This window comes from Bidens hawaiensis, unplaced genomic scaffold (genome assembly GCF_021521415.1).
Source record: "Bidens hawaiensis isolate Kalapana, Puna unplaced genomic scaffold, B.hawaiensis_p1.1 tig00028948_1, whole genome shotgun sequence".
In the NCBI taxonomy this organism is placed as follows: domain Eukaryota; kingdom Viridiplantae; phylum Streptophyta; class Magnoliopsida; order Asterales; family Asteraceae; genus Bidens; species Bidens hawaiensis.
The window spans coordinates 80,868-97,755 of NW_027494753.1; the positions used below are offsets into that span (position 1 = coordinate 80,868).

General features: G+C 41.8%; 1 protein-coding gene across 1 annotated transcript; it reads left to right on the plus strand.

Moving 5' to 3' along the window:
* Positions 1 to 13,395: 13,395 nt before the first annotated feature.
* Positions 13,396 to 16,373, plus strand: LOC143577927 (uncharacterized). The gene is made up of 3 exons (XM_077061639.1): positions 13,396 to 13,462; positions 14,377 to 15,161; positions 15,390 to 16,373. The coding sequence occupies exons 1-3, from the start codon at positions 13,396 to 13,398 to the stop codon at positions 15,729 to 15,731; spliced, it is 1,194 nt and encodes a 397-aa protein (XP_076917754.1). The 3' UTR covers positions 15,732 to 16,373.
* Positions 16,374 to 16,888: the final 515 nt, after the last annotated feature.

The following is a 16,888-nucleotide window of genomic DNA, read 5'->3' on the forward strand; positions in this document are numbered from 1 at the left end:
TATTAACTAGTTTTGCTTTGTTTATTACTAGTAATTTTTTATTTCTTATTAGTCATGTTTTATTTTTTTGTTACTTTTTCAATTGATTATAATAACGACGAACATTTTATTATATAAACAACATATATTACAAACATTATTTATTCATGACGATACTAACATAAAAAACAAGGTCCGTCGTTTTAATCCAGCGTTCTACAACGATTAAGCGTTGTTACCGACGGCGGTTGGTGCTTGAGTTGTAGAGCCGGGCGACTCTCCCGCTTCCGCTTTCTTGGCATTCAAACTTTTTTTTTATCACGACAATACTTATTGGTATGCTTGCGTAAGGTGGTGTTCGACCCCGCTTTCAGAAACTTGAAACGGTACTTGCACCGGGGCATCTCTTGTGAGTCGGTCATGACACACAAATCATAATGAACCCAAACCTCGGCGCATTGTGTTGTTTCGATCACCATAACAACGTCGTCATGACTTGCCATTAAACCGTTTAAGCTAAATTATGATTTAAAGTGTGGTTTAGAGTTTTGAAAGCGTTTTAACAAGTTTTACACACTATATAGCTATTTATAGTATGTGTGTAAGGTGTTTATAGTTAAAAATTCCGGTTCCAACGGTCAAAAACGACTATAGAGCCGTTAGAACCGGTTCCTAACGGTCATATGGTTAAAATTTAAAAAAAAAACGGTGTACCCGGATTTTACGTAAAACCCGGGCCTGGTTCCTACCCTACCCGGTTCCACTGGGTTCCCATATTTCTCTAGCGAGTCGGGTCGGTTTATACCCGTTCCTGACTGGAACCGGTTCCATTCTGTACCAATGACAAAAAAACCGGTTCCTACCCGGTTTCGGGTTTTAAAAAAACCCGATATTGTGCACCTCTAATTCCAACCATAATTGTGTGCTTATTTAGGTGTGATTTGGTTGTTCGATTATGATTGTTATTAGTCATAAACAAAAATATAAATTAACAATAAGCAGTCGATCCATAATAGGTGATAGGTGGAACTACATCAGTTGATTAGCGTTAAGTTTTGATAAAGTTAGTGTCTAGGGGTGAGCAGATAACCGAATTAACCAAACCAAAACCGAATAACCTAAAACACCGAACTGAAGCATTAACCGACAGTTAATTTTTTAGTTTTTCGAAAAACCGATTTTTGGGTTTAGGTTCAGTTATCCATTTTAATAAAAAACCAAAAAAATTGAACCGAACCGATTAGTCGAACCTATGTTTTTCTATGTGTTTTTTTTAAGATGCTATGACCGAAACAAAACAGCAAAAGAATCTACCATTGTCGGTGATGAAGATTATGAAAATGCTAAAGATTGACTACAAACTTTGAAGATGAATAAGATAATGAACGAATATTCGGGCCAAACTTTTAGTGTTTTTTTGATCAAAAACTTTGTTAAATTTTAGACTCTACTACTCAAACAACTTTGTATATGTTTGGTTCCATGTAACACGTGCCTATTTTTGTATTTTGAATTCAATATATATGACGTACTCTATTTTTTTGAATTCTTTTTTTTTAATGTCTACCACAACAAAAAAAACCTAAAATAATCGAAACCGAAACCAAAAATTACCAAATAACCGGATAACCAAAAACCGATCGGTTGTCATTCTAAAATAATCGATAGCTTCGGTTTCGGTTTGGGTTTCACCCAATAACCGACCCGAACCGAACCATGCTCACCCCTATCAAGGCCTAATTATACCTAAAACTATCTTTGATTTTAAAACTAAAATTTTATTTGGCCTGACCCGAAACCTATAAATCAAACCCAATAACCAACCTGGAATACTTCTGTTTGGGTTCAGGTTAGTTTTTTCTTGGGTTTAAGTTTTTCAGGTCTGGTCAGTTTAGGTTCGGATATGAGTTTTCTTAGGTCAGTTTTAGAGTAAAAGTGACAATCCTAGTTTAATGTTTGGCTTATTCAGTTTGAACCTAAAGGTTGAATAACCCCATCTTTCTTAGTTTCTTGCTTAACATATTTATATTGAAGCAAAATATAAGTTTGGCCCAAATAGGTTATTTTTACCGATCATGACACTTGTATGATTTTGACCAACAGTTAACATGTGGTTTGGACTAGGTTTAACCTTTTTGACATAATTCTGATACTTTAATAAACAATAAGACATTGACCAAGTTTATATTGGCATGCTTAATTTAAATATGTTATGATTTTGTATGATTTTTAACATATTTATATTGGTATGCTTAATTTAAAAAAAAAAACATTGACCAAGTTTGACCCGGTTAAGTTATTTTAAAAACTTTGATGGGTGATAAACTAATTTTGACATGCATGCTTATTTTGACCAAATTTCTTAGATTAGTTTGATCCGGTTGATTGTTACTGAAGAGGTAGGTTCCAGCGTAGCCCAGTTGGACCCTGAAGACTCACCTTGAAGAGGGACGTCTGCGCAGAAACCAACTGGATCCGCAGGACCAACCATGCTCAGAGACGTGACGTCCTTACGCGCAGTACGCAAGCTGTTCCCGCAGGAAATGCCTCCCAATGGTGAAGGACTCCGCCTGTCCCCGCAGCCTCGAATACAAGCCATCAGGGAAGGCCACCCGCGCAGCAAGGCTACACGCACAAGGCACTAAGCTCTCAATCACTCAGTGTCACCTGAAGGAATGAGCAAAGCCGGGAACAATCCCGCACAGTGGCGGGAGGGGGAATACTCCCGCCCAAATAAGCCAGTCCGTACGATACAGGAAGATCTTCTGTACTGTACCTGACGAGGTATGGGCAAAAGATCTGACTAAAGATACGACAGCTTATTGACAACAGTATGGCGAGCAGCATGCTCCTTTACTGTATGTCACTATTAGCCGCTGCCTACTCACCAACTACTGCCATACCACGTGCATAGCCGGCAGTTGGTGGAAAAGGAATGGTACACAGCAGGCCTGGTCACTATCAGCCGCTGCCTACCCACCAACTACCAGCAGGACACGTGCGTAAGCCACTGTTGGTTGAACAGGAATACTATTCAGCCGGCCACACCTCCTTGGAAACCTACCTTCGGCTATAAATACCACAAATGGTATGACCATCTCATCTTATCATATCTTACCATATTATACCTGATATCTGCTCTAGCAATCTCTTAATATACTTTATATTTAAAGAGCAATCTAGTCTGATTCTCACGCCGGAGGGTGGTCACAAGGAGGAACCCCCCCTTCTCAGTGACAAGCTCACGGTGTCTGTTTTGCAGGTTATCAGAAGAACCATCTTCTCTGGGTCTAACCCATCGTGGGAAACATCTATCTAACCCCCAGGTTATCCGTAATCTGCCCGGGGTCTGGTTAGTGTTTCTTCATTGGCGCCATCCGTGCATAAAGCTAGAACATTTCTCCAGTTTTTTCAAACTTCTAAGATGGTTAAAGAAACTCCGGTAACCACAACCCCAGCTACTGGGGGGAATACCGGCTACACAGTTTTTACAAACACTACCCCGGTTACCCAAGCCGGGGCAAGTGAAGTAAATTTTACGAACACTACCCCAGTTACTCAAGCTGGGGCAAGTGCAGTAAATAATCGCCCACTGGGATTCACCGATACCCAGTTTGAAAAACGAACAAGACTCCCCCGCCAAACTCTCGATGAAGTTAAGGCATGGGCGGAGGCACGCCAAAAGGAATTCCAAGCTGAGTTGGACGAACGCTTGCGTTCCGTTCAACAGGCCGACGAATTCGAAGAATACTTGGACGGGAACCCTCGCCATAGGGCAAAAGGGAAGCGTAAGGAAACGGACTCTCAACCGAGAAGGCATTTTGGACAAGCCTTCAAACCAAAAAGCACAGGTGGAAGTCCACGAGACTTCTCCAAAACGTTCAGACCAAACGTTGCAAATGCGGGAACGTCCAAATTTGCAAGGGACATTGCGGAAGCAATCGCCCCAAAAAGTGCCAAACAAATGTCAAGCATAGGCACATATGATGGTATATCTGACCCAGATGATCATTTGAACAGATTCATAGCGGGGGGCAACCGTCAGTAGTTGGACGGAACCTACGTGGTGTTACATGTTCCAAATGACACTGGTTGGGGCTGCTAGAGCGTGCTTCGATCGTCTACCGGTCAACCACATCTACGACTGGGCAGACTTCCAACAGAAGTTTAGCCAGCACTTCAGCCAGCAAAGAAAGTATACCGAGGAGCAATGGACAATCCTCAAATGCATTCGAGAGAAAGATGAATCTTTGCTGGACTTCATCACTCGCTTCAACTCGAAAAAGCTAAGTCTGGGTAACATTAGCGAAGATCTTGTTCGCGCTGCTTTCATCCAGGGCGCGAACGACCCAGAGCTCATCCGCACCTTAACGGGTAAAGATGGCATGCCATCCACATGGGATGCCATCATGACAGCAGCAAAACGCTTTGCGGAAACGGAGAAGCAACTGGGTAGAGATCTCCCACAGAGCACAAACCTCTACACCCAGAAAACAAGGGAAGACAACGTCCTTACCGCCCGATTAAACAAAAAGCGAAAGCTAGGCATTTGGCAGTCAAGGGTAAATTTTGACACCTCATCCGGCTTACAACATCGGTTGGGCGGAAGGGATAACGTACAGTCAAACAAGAACTCCAGATGGACGCCGCTCACCAAAAGCGTCACCGAGATATTCGCTACCGAGGAGCTCCCATGGCCAAAGCCTCAAATAATCCGACATCGTCACAATGCTGATCGGAGCAAATACTGTGACTTTCACAGGACAAAAGGCCACAACACCGAAGAATGCATAGACGTAAAGGACATGGTCGAAGCATTTGTCAGAGATGGGACGCTCGCGCACCTCGTGGCGCAATGAACGCTGAGCAGGCTGATGCGTGTAGAACCCCAGCTGGGGAAAACACGAATAAAATTCCAGCTTCGATATGGAGACTACATGCTGCGTAAAGAACGAGATCCCGAACCAGGTGCGTATTGGCTCGATGGCACTCCCATCCCAACAACATGGAAGGGAGCTCATTTACACAGTTTGCATGTAAATCAATTCCAAATTTGTAAAGAAAAGGCCAAGAGCCACTTCTAATGGAAATGATTCTCCTTAAAACATCGATGCTGATGATTTTACATTTATACTTTATGAACTATCAACACGGATATGCCGGTTTTCACCGCATAATTACGTAAAAAGTCGTTGCATGGGAAAGGCGGCAAAACCCGCATAAACCCAAAAAACGGCAAACCTTCACGCAGGTCAGTTGACGGGGAAAAGTTCAGTCATCCCACTATATGAAAATGCCGGTCTATCCGCATGAATCATGAGAGGAAACTGAACACTAACCCATTAACAACCGCGCGTCGAAAGGTCAATTTATTCAAAACAAATATGCCGGTTTTCACCGCATACAAATATGTGAAAGTCGTTGCATGGGGAAGGCGGCAAAACCCGCATAAACCCAAAACACGACAAACCTTCACGCAGGTCAGTCGAAGGGGAAAAGTTCAGTCATCCCATTAAATGAAAGTGCCGGTCTATCCGCATGAATCATGAGAGGAAACTGAACACTAACCTATTGACAACCGCGCGTCGAACGGAAACTTATTCAAGAAAATTTCTAACTAAAGGATGAGGAAAACCTACACGCAGGTCAGATATAGATAAAGTTTAGCCATCCTACTAAGTGCAAGTGACGGTCCTACCCGCACAATCACGAAAGAGGAAGCAAAACTTCACACCTATTATCTACCACGTTCAAAGGTTAACTTATCCTAAACACTTAGAAATTTCAAAAAAGATGAGGAAAACCTACACGCAGGTCAGATATAGGTAAAGTTTAGCCATCCTACTAAGTGCAAGTGACGGTCCTACCCGCACAATCACGAAAGAGGAAGCAAAATTTCACACCTATTATCTACCACGTTCAAAGGTTAACTTATCCTAAACACTTAGAAATTTCAAAAAAGATGAGGAAAACCTACACGCAGGTCAGATATAGGTAAAGTTTAGCCATCCTACTAAGTGCAAGTGACGGTCCTACCCGCACAATCACGAAAGAGGAAGCTAAACTTCAACCTATTATCTACCACGTTCAAAGGTTAACTTATTCTACACTTGGAAAATTGCTAATTTAAACTAAAGTATGCAAGTCATATAACGTTTATAAAGCAAGGAATCCAAAGAAAATAGCGGTCTTACCCGCAAAAAGATTTATATTTCACAATGAATCATTACAAGAATGGCCGGGTAACTACCCGCCTACAAGAAAATAAATCTATACAAGCTAAATCTATCCTAGCAGTGGGAAGGGATCTTCAGGATCAGGCTTCAGGGCCACTTCCACTTGGACCAGCACCATCAGTAGAGCGTGGCAGTTCAAGGAAAGCTTTAAGGATAGCTAGCCCATCATCAGCAGCAGCAACTTCGTTTACCTTCTCCACCACCGGATGCGGGAAGGCGGCGTATTGATTTACTGTTTGGTCATATACAGCTTCAGTATCTACATCGAATAAAGGGAAGTTGGAAGGCGGGATGCCTTTCTCAACGAACCCTAGACCAAGCAGGAAGCCGGCCTTTTCCCCATCCTCGTGAGAAGCGTTGAGGGCTGCGCTCATAGCATCGTCGTAAGATGTCTCTAAGAAGACTCGATGCACAACCTACAAAAGAAAATATAAGTGTCAAAACCTTTTCTATTTACAAAGAAAAGCGTAAAGACATGAAAACATACCTGAGACAACGCTTCTCGAAGAAGCCATTCCTTGGCAACCAGAGCTTCTTGGAGGGCAGCTTGAGCTTCGTTACGGGCGCGTACAGTGTTAAGGCAAAACCCTTCACATACCTAGCATCTGCAGGGAATTGAAGCCAAGTAAACCTTGGCAAACAAGTATCCGTAAGACGGATGCGGGTACAGTGTTAAGGCAAAACCCTTCACATACCTAGCACCCGCAGGGAATTGAAGCCAAGTATACCTCGGCAACCAACTATAAGACGGGTGCGGGTACAGTGTAAAGGCAAAACCCTTCACATACCTAGCACCCGCAGGGAATTGTCGCCAGGAATACCTTGGAAGTAAAGTAACCGTAAGACGAGCGCGGGTACAGTGTTAAGGCAAAACCCTTCACATACCTAGCACTCCGCTGGGAATTGAAACCAAGAAGGATCTTCTGGGCAATGCTTGCGGAAATGGAAATAACATCCCCGCATAGCGGGAACGTCGAGAACTACGTTGTTTGAAGCTCCAGGATGGAATTGGTGGTTTTAACATAATTGATCACTATGTTCAAAACTACCAAAACCTCATGGAGAATCCACACAAGTGGGACTCAACGCTCCTGACTTGCGAGGAGGTTACAGACCTACCCGCATCATACCCAAAGACCAAGCAGGAAACTCGGGAATTTCTGCAAGTGACAAGGACTTCCGCGGGAGGAATCCCCATGGAAAACCTTAAAACTAAACCCTTTTCAAAACCCTTTGCTTAAGTCCAAAAGTTCACCTCACTTTATTAAACACTCATGAGAAGAACATTGGACTGGGGGACTTGAAGAGGTAGGTCCCAGCGTAGCCCAGTTGGACCCGCAAGACTCACCTTGAAGAGGGACGTCTGCGCAGAAACCAACTGGATCCGCAGGACCAACCATGCTCAGAGACGTGACGTCCTTACGCGCAGTACGCAAGCTGTTCCCGCAGGAAATGCCTCCCAATGGTGAAGGACTCCGCCTGTCCCCGCAGCCTCGGATACAAGCCATCAGGGAAGGCCACCCGCGCAGCAAGGCTACACGCACAAGGCACTTAGCTCTCAATCACTCAGTGTCACCTGAAGGAATGAGCAAAGCCGGGAACAATCCCACACAGTGGCGGGAGGGGGAATACTCCCGCCCAAATAAGCCAGTCCGTACGATACAGGAAGATCTTCTGTACTGTACCTGACGAGGTATGGGCAAAAGATCTGACTAAAGATACGACAGCTTATTGACAACAGTATAGCGAGCAGCATGCTCCTTTACTGTATGTCACTATTAGCCGCTGCCTACTCACCAACTACTGCCATACCACGTGCATAGCCGGCAGTTGGTGGAAAAGGAATGGTACACAGCAGGCCTGGTCACTATCAGCCGCTGCCTACCCACCAACTACCAGCAGGACACGTGCGTAAGCCACTGTTGGTTGAACAGGAATACTATTCAGCCGGCCACACCTCCTTGGAAACCTACCTTCGGCTATAAATACCACAAATGGTATGACCATCTCATCTTATCATATCTTACCATATTATACCTGATATCTGCTCTAGCAATCTCTTAATATACTTTATATTTAAAGAGCAATCTAGTCTGATTCTCACGCCGGAGGGTGGTCACAAGGAGGAACCCCCCCTTCTCAGTGACAAGCTCACGGTGTCTGTTTTGCAGGTTATCAGAAGAACCATCTTCTCTGGGTCTAACCCCTCGTGGGAAACATCTATCTAACCCCCAGGTTATCCGTAATCTGCCCGTGGTCTGGTTAGTGTTTCTTCAGTTACCAACATTAAATTCTAGTTTCATTAACTTCAACAAAATAGAATGAGTTCATTAACCCAATTTGATATAATTACCGAAAACTTAATGTTTAAAAATAGTTTAGTCATCCTTTACGAGTTTCCGTATCTATTTTGTTTCACTTTTCATCTTTTATGACAGATTCAGTTAGTTTTTCAAGTTAATTCATGACATGTGCAATACACGTAAAGTTAATCTAGTCTTTTTACATATCCTCAATATAGCTTACAGATGTAGAAAAATTATCAGCCAGTAGAAACATATAACTAATACCATTCTATCACTTACCCCGTTAAATATTTTAACTCAAAAAAGTATCAACTCAAAACAGATGAATGAGACATTGAATGAAAACTTGCATGGAGAGCCTATAAAAGAACGACTCGTATCAAGGTGCTACATATCATTATTCATAAAAGACAATAGTTTTAAAAATTACAAAACAATTTTGAAAAGCCTATTTAGGACAAGGCTTTTTGGGTGTACTTATGCACACTTTTAGTACCTAGCATTATATTTATGCAAAAACATACGTGTATTGAGTTTATTTCAATTCAAATTTGGGCTAGACAAGATAAAACTTATTGGCATTGATTTTTGAACAAATTAAAATATTAACAAGCCTATAAATAAATGCATTATAAACATACTTTGTTTTTTTTTCCTTTTTCTTTAAACCAACTCCATGTGAAAAAATTGCATGACTGAAGGAAATCCTTTTATTCTAAATGGCCACATATCTTTTTCTTTCTTTTTATTTTTCATTTTATTATTTTGTAACCGGATATACCGTCCATAGAAAAAGATAATTATTATGGACTAACGTCATTGTTTAATTATTTATTAAAAATGGCTAAACTGTTTTTTTATTTATTACGGAGGATGAGTGAGAAAATTAAATTGCTCTCAGATGTATTGCACGTGTTATGTGCTAATTTAAAAAACTAACTGAGTTAGTTAAGTGGGAACAAAACTAGAACATAAATAATGGATGGATTGATTTTTAAACAACCTGATCATTGAAAAAAACGTAAAAACTAAAGAATGTTTTATGTCATTTTGTCTTATTTGAAAACATTCTTTTTATTGAGTCTGAGATTCAAACACAGCCCAGTAAAACAGTGAATTAGGCACACTCATATATTGTTTTCTTATGTAGACATCAATTTCTAATAGTACTCACGAACGAAACTATTGTCTAATAATAGTAAAAGACTAAAACCACAAGATTACACATCAGACGACTTTTATCAACAAAAGTACGTACACATGGTGATGATATCACTGTTGATAATCCGTTGGTAAATGTCCGTGGGATACCATGTTATGGGTACAACCTTCATAGACGGATCAACGATGTGGGCACATGCCCACCGTCCAAACCATATTCTTAGTGTAATTAATAGCCCGATCTTTATGTTTAAGCTCAAATGCCCACCCTTCAAAATGATGAAGAAAGCATTGGGACCTTTTTTAGTGAACCAAAATTGGCTTTAATGATGGAATTGCATGTAAAAACGTTTTAGAAGAAGAAGAAGATACAAAATAGATTATATTATATTTTTATATTAGATAATGATAATAGGTACTATACCTATATCTCACTTTCCTGACAACATAAGAAAAGTGGTTGTTGAAGACTACACATGAATATATTCATATTAGTGTTACTTTATTTAGTTAGAGTATTATTTCTATTTAATTTCTTCTAGTGTCCATTTTATTCTTTGTAACGCAACTTTTAACGATCACATTTGCATTTGGATTTATTTATTAAATATATTAGAATTTTACTAATGCTTTTCTATCCTTTCAAGTAAGGAAATTTTTAAGAATACTATTATTAGTTAAGGATTATTACCGAAAAATACTTTGGCAAAATAAATTCAAACCAAGCTATTAATAGCATCATAAAATATGTCTAGGTTAAGATTATTAGCAACGATGGCATCACGGTTGAGAGTTGTATTTGTTGGATTTGATGGTCGGTTCGAGTCAAGTCAACGCGGACCGACCCGAATATGACCCGGTATGGGTTACATCGAGGGTAGCGAAAAATAAACCCACTTAAATGTTAATTGGGCCCGACACAATCAATTAGATGGACCAGATGATGGATAAAGACTTTATTTTGTTAATTTTAATTTGATTAAACCCTAATAATATTACTATATATATAAGATATTATTATTAAGATAGATTAACAACAATAAACAAACCCTAGCCTCCATCTGTATATTCCGGCGCCGCTTTTCCGGCAGTCGGTTTTCCGACGACCTATTCCAGCCACCGGAATTTCATCCACTCATCACCACAGCCGACCACTCGTCACCATAACCACCACCGATAAGCCGTTGGTGTTATTATTTGAGTCACCTACAAGTTCAGGTCGTTTTTCCGGCGACCTTAGGTGATTCCGGTGAACACGTTTTTCCGGCGATCTCAAGTTCCGGCCATTTGTGTTTAGTTTGGTAGCTACAGTTGCTTGACGACTTCTGTTACTGTCTGCTCACCGTTGCTCCAGCAAAGGACCACCGCCGCAACCACTGCACCGCCAGACCACCATCCCGAAGCCGCCGTTGCTTCGCCGGACCGCAGTTGTCGTTCCACCGGACTGATGGTCGGGTATTTTGTATATATATTAATGTATTAATTATCTAGTTTATTGAGTATATTGTTAGAACTTTGGTACTTCATACGTGCTTTTTATTTAAGGTAATTGATCGTTAAAGATGCTAAATGGGAGACATGTACTAGCATGGAATGATATCTCTGAAAGACCGAAGCATTATTTGATGTCCTGGGAAGTGTTTCAAGGATTTGGGAAGAGTATAGATGAGTGATTATAAGCTGATGCTAAAACTAAACAAGATGGGTTGACGAAATGCGACCTTGAAGTAAAACGAGCATATCCTGAGCTAGAAAATGAGTTACGAGAGCCATAATATATGAATTTTGGGTTTCTCGACGAAAGGAATCTGAAAATGAGGTTTTCTTAGGTCGCGGTACGCGACGGGATGGTCATATGGCCATCGCGTACCGCGACGGGTGTGCATACGGGATTTTTTAGTTTATATTATCTTTTTCATGAAAGAAAACCCTAACTCCGTTTTGACTAACCATAGGCGATTCCAGCAGCTCCAAGAGGCGATTTCCACCATTATAGCCTGTGTCAAGACCTTCCACATGATCAATATCATCCGTATCGAAGATTTGATGATGTCTCGGCTCGGCTAATCTCCTAGAATCGCACCCGGGATGTATAGTTTGTAACCATTTACAGTTTTTCTCATGTGATTAAGAATACTTATGTTTTGTTATTGAAAGATTGATATATGATTATTGATGTTTAGTATTTCTGTGTGTTCGGTCGGTTTAGGTTTACGTTGGTCTGAACGATCTGTTACCAGTTGCTAGATAATTAGTCACATAACTGTTTGGTTAGATTGAATACGATAAAACGTACAATTACCCTTAACTGAGTCACACTGGCAAGGACTGTTTGATAACCAGTGCCGTGTGTAAAGTAATTGTTGACGTCTAAGGTTTTGTCTGGTTGATCAGTTTTCAGTTAATCGTTAATAATAAATCTGTTAGGTTGCATGAGATACTGTTTGGTTGCTTACTTGAATTCCCGGGTGTGATTTGTTTTGTTAACTGTTTACAAGTCGTTTATTTGTTCGTTGCTTAGTTCTCTTAATTCAAAACATTGCTTGTGTGATCAGCACTAAAAACCAGTTACTTCATAATAGTGAATCTGTACACGAATTACATTGACCACATACTCCTGGTGGATACGATACCTTACTTATCCTATCTAGGTAGTTTAATTAGGTTTTTGATTGACTCAAACGACGGTCATCAAAATGGCGCCGCTGCCGGGGAGTTAGTGCGCTTAGTGTTTTCGTGTTATTTGATTTTTGTGTTTAATTTAATTTTCAGTTTTTAGTTTAACTTTTATTTTACTTTATTTTATTTGTATTTTTCATTTTACGCGGGTTGTGTTAGTTGTGCAGATTACAGGTTTATGCGCACCCGCCATTCGGGCCGACAGTCTCCGTTAGTTTACGAGCCCGAAATCGAGAGGTTAGCTCGGCAGAACCGAGTTCAAAACAGAAATTCATAAATGGAAGATCAGAACCAGAATCAAAACCCGAACCAGAACAATAACCAAAACCAAGATCCACTTCCACAAACCAACATGTTTCACCCAGAAAACATACCCGATCCACCAAACCTCAATAAACTGAATAACCAAAACAACTCAGCTCATGCTTCCAGAACCCGAAATCAGAACCGAAACCGAAACCTTAACTGAAACCTAAACCTCAACTTTGACCAAGCCGGACCATCCGCTCCAAACAACAACTCAAACCGTCGAGTTCGGATAAATATTGATGATGTCCGATCGAGTGTTCCGACTGAAGATGAGGATGAGGGTGAAGAGAATAATGGAAACGAGGGTTTTCGGGCAGCTGATGTTGAGGTTGATCGATGGGTTAGGAGAAATCGGGAGGTTGAACCCGAGAACGAGGTTGATGAACCGGAAATTGAGGGTGAAAATAATTATGAAGATGAGGTGGAGGAGCCGGTAAATCGAAGACGAGCTGAACCTGTTAACAGACACCGAAGGGATCGAGAAAGGGTAAATCAGGTGGAAAAGCCCGAGAGAATTCGTGGTATTCTGGTTAACCGGGGCGGTATGGGAAACCCCGGGGGGGCAGAGGAGAAATTACATAGCTCCGGTTCATGGTGTTAACAGTTGGTTCAGACCGACTATCTCAGACGGAGCATCCCCGTTGGTTCCACAGGAACGAGTGCAGGGACAGCAAACTTTTAAGTCCTGGCCATCCTACATCAACAGCGTTCCTCACTTTAACGGGATGGCTTCGGAAGAACCGTATTCACATTTAACCGATTTTTCGGCTGTTTGCGGGTCTATTGGTGATGGTACGTTTGATCAGGATGAAGTCCGGTTGCGGTTATTCCAGTTCTCATTAAAAGACAAAGCGAAACTGTGGTTTAACTCGTTACCAACACACAGTATCAGAAACTGGGCCGGGATGCAACAAGTCTTCCTAAACGAGTTTTATTCACAGTCGAAGACTACCGAGGCCCGTTCAGACATTCGTCACTTTTCACAGTTGCCAGGTGAGCTATTCCATGAAGCGTTTACCAGGTATAAGGATATGATCAGAAAATTCCCACATCACAATATCGAACTATGGGAACTGGTAAAGTGCTTTGTTGATGGGTTGACATATGAGGACCGAAAGCATCTTAAGGCCTCGTGTAATAGTCAGTTGTTGAATCAGCCTGAGGAAGATGATTGGGAATTTTTGGAGTTCATGTGTGAAGATTCCAAGGCAGAAGCAACAGCTGAAAGACGAAGACGTGGTAATTCACCCAGGCCAGTTAAGTCAGTCACGAGTGAGTCTGAAAGAATTGCTGAGTTAGAACGTGAATTGGCTGGGTACAGAAAGGGTAAGAAGAAAGAAGTCGGGAAAGTTGGAGTGAAATTCCCGGTTTGTGAAGATTGTGGTGAACTCGGGCATAAGGCAGAAAATTGCCCCGAGTATTATGATGATGATGATGAGGAGGATGACACCGAGGAAGTTAACTATGCTTACGGGGATTCCAAAGGCCAAGGGTTCAATTCGAACACATATCACCCGGGCCTGAGGAACCACCCGAATTTTCGTTACGGGAACACATCTTCTCAGTTGAAGCCGAACTTTCAGGGATCGAACCAGAACAAATCGCAAGGTAATTACCGCCAGAGCGGGTATCAGCAGGGGTCGAGTAACCAGAATCGGGGGTATAGCAGAGACAGTAACCGGGGTGAAAATATTTCGGGTAATCAGGATCAGCAGAAACGGTCCCGGGTAATTCGGATGAGTCAATACACTCAAAGTTGGATGCGTTATTGAAAGTCGTGACTGATCAAAAGACCGAGACGAAACAACAGTTCGATTTACGTGATAAATCGTCGGAGGCAATGATGAAGCAAATTGGTCAGCTCGCTTCAGATATGGTGAAATTACAAAAGAATGCGGGCCAACTTCCAAGCGACACCATAGTCAACCCGAATCATCACAGTTCCAGTTCGAAAAAGCACGTGAATCAGGTAAGTATTTTACGTAAAGGTAAAAATTATGATAATAAGGTTGGGGGTCCACCACCTTTGGTTGATGGGGTGGTGGAAGAGATTGATGAAAATCTCGTCAGTGATGACGAGCCGGAACCGATTGAATTAAATAAACCTAACAAAAGTGAAACTAAAAATAATAAATCGGTTCCGAAGGATGACACCAACAACTCTAAGGATAAGGAAAAGGTGAAAACTGTTCCATATCCCGATGCTTTGTTGGCGCCATCAAAGGCGAAGATGGCATCAAAACGAGGCCCGCAACAAGAAGAAATGGGGGAAACGTTTAAACAAGTCAAAATTAACATTCCTCTTTTAGATGCCATAAAACAAATTCCCGCCTATGCTAAGTATTTAAAAGAATTGTGCACACAGAAAAGGAGTCATAAGATTCCTAAACAGATTGATTTCACCGACAATGTGAGTGCAATTCTTTCGGGTTCTCTTCCACCCAAGCTACAAGATCCGGGAACGCCCATTATACCCATTCAAGTGGGTGATGTTAAAATGACTCGGGCGCTTCTAGATCTTGGAGCTAGCATCAGTATTCTCCCGGGCTGTTTATACGACCTGTACGATTTTGGTCCACTTCGTGCGGCTGCCACCACGGTTGTCTTGGCTGACCAGACACCGAAACTGTCCCGAGGCATATTGACAGACGTTATTGTCAAGGTGGAAGACTTTTACTTTCCAGTTGACTTTTTAGTTCTCGATTATGTTTCGGGTGAGAGGACTAACCAGCCTACGGTTATCCTCGGTAGACCATTTTTGGCTACCGCAAATACCAACATTAATTGTAGAAATGTTACTGTTGACATGGCATTCGGTAACCGTAAGCTGAGAATTAATGTTTTCACATGTGGAGATAACTCTCCGGTCGATGACGAGTGCTTTATGGCCGATGTCATTGACGAGTGCATTCCGCTATACGACTCGGTTGTCAGTTCGGATGGCACAGCGGAGACGTGTTTTCTGTTTGACAGGTTACAGGTGGAAACATACAAGTTGCTGGAAGATGAGGAAAGACAGATGGAGATCGCAGCTGTGCGAGGAGACCGTCCACCATGGTAAGTTCAGGTGGAACCGCTTCCCGAGAAGATTGATACCGGGTTGAAACCGTCAATGCTGGAAGCACCGAAAGTAGAGCTGAAAGAGCTCCCAAAGCATTTAAAATATGCTTTTCTTGGTAAGAATAATACATTGCCTGTTATTATAGCTTCTAACTTATCTGTTGAACAGGAAAATGCTTTGATGGAGGTGCTGGTTGCGAATAAAGAAGCAATCGGGTGGACGATAGCGGATTTGAAGGGAATCAGTCCCTCAATTGTGATGCACAAAATTTTAACAGATCCGGCTGTCAAACCCGCGCATGATGCTCAGCGGAGGTTGAACCCGAACATGAGGGAAGTGGTGAAGAAGGAAGTGCTGAAGTGGTTTGATGCTGGCATTATCTTTTCCATGTCAGACAGCACGTGGGTGAGCCCGACACAGACAGTACCGAAAAATGCGGGCATCCAAGTCGTCAAGGACGACTCAGGTAACGAGGTCGCAACCCGGCCGGTAACCGGGTGGCGCATTTGTATTAATTATCGTAAACTGAACGCGGCAACATCAAAAGATCACTTTCCGCTTCCGTTTATTGATCAAATTGTCGAAAAGCTATCTGGTCAAAAATTTTATTGCTTTTTAGACGGGTATTCTGGGTATAACCAGATAGCTATTCATCCTGAAGATCAGGAAAAGACCACATTTACATGCCCGTATGGCATTTGGGTTTTGTAACGCCCCCGTCACCTTTCAGAGGTGCATGATGAGTATCTTTTCAGATATGGTGGGGTGAGTCTTTGGAAATTTTCATGGATGATTTTTCGATTTTCGGCACATCTTTCGAGTCATGTTTAAACCAACTCGAAAGAGTTTTGAAAAGACGTGTCGATATGAACTTGGTTCTTAGTTGGGAGAAGAGCCATTTTATGGTCCAAGAGGGAATTGTATTGGGTCATGTTGTTTCGAGTCGAGGGATCGAGGTGGACCGGGCTAAGGTCCAAGTTATTTCCACTTTACCTCATCCCACCAATGTCAAAGGCATTAGATCATTTCTGGGGCATGCCGGGTTTTATAGACGGTTTATTAAGGGTTTTAGTACATTACCAAACCCTTATGTAATTTATTGCTTAAGGATGTCCCGTTTGACTTTAATGATGAATGTGCTAAGGCCTTTAACATTT

Excerpts from the sequence above, each read along its gene's own strand:
- LOC143577927 (XM_077061639.1), top strand. The coding sequence starts at position 13,396 with ATGGCTTCGGAAGAACCGTATTCACATTTAACCGATTTTTCGGCTGTT. Across the intron at positions 13,463-14,376 it reads TTGCGGGTCTATTGGTGATG|GATCAGCAGAAACGGTCCCG; the intron begins GTACGTTTGATC and ends TCGGGTAATCAG. Across the intron at positions 15,162-15,389 it reads TACCCATTCAAGTGGGTGAT|AGGACTAACCAGCCTACGGT; the intron begins GTTAAAATGACT and ends GTTTCGGGTGAG.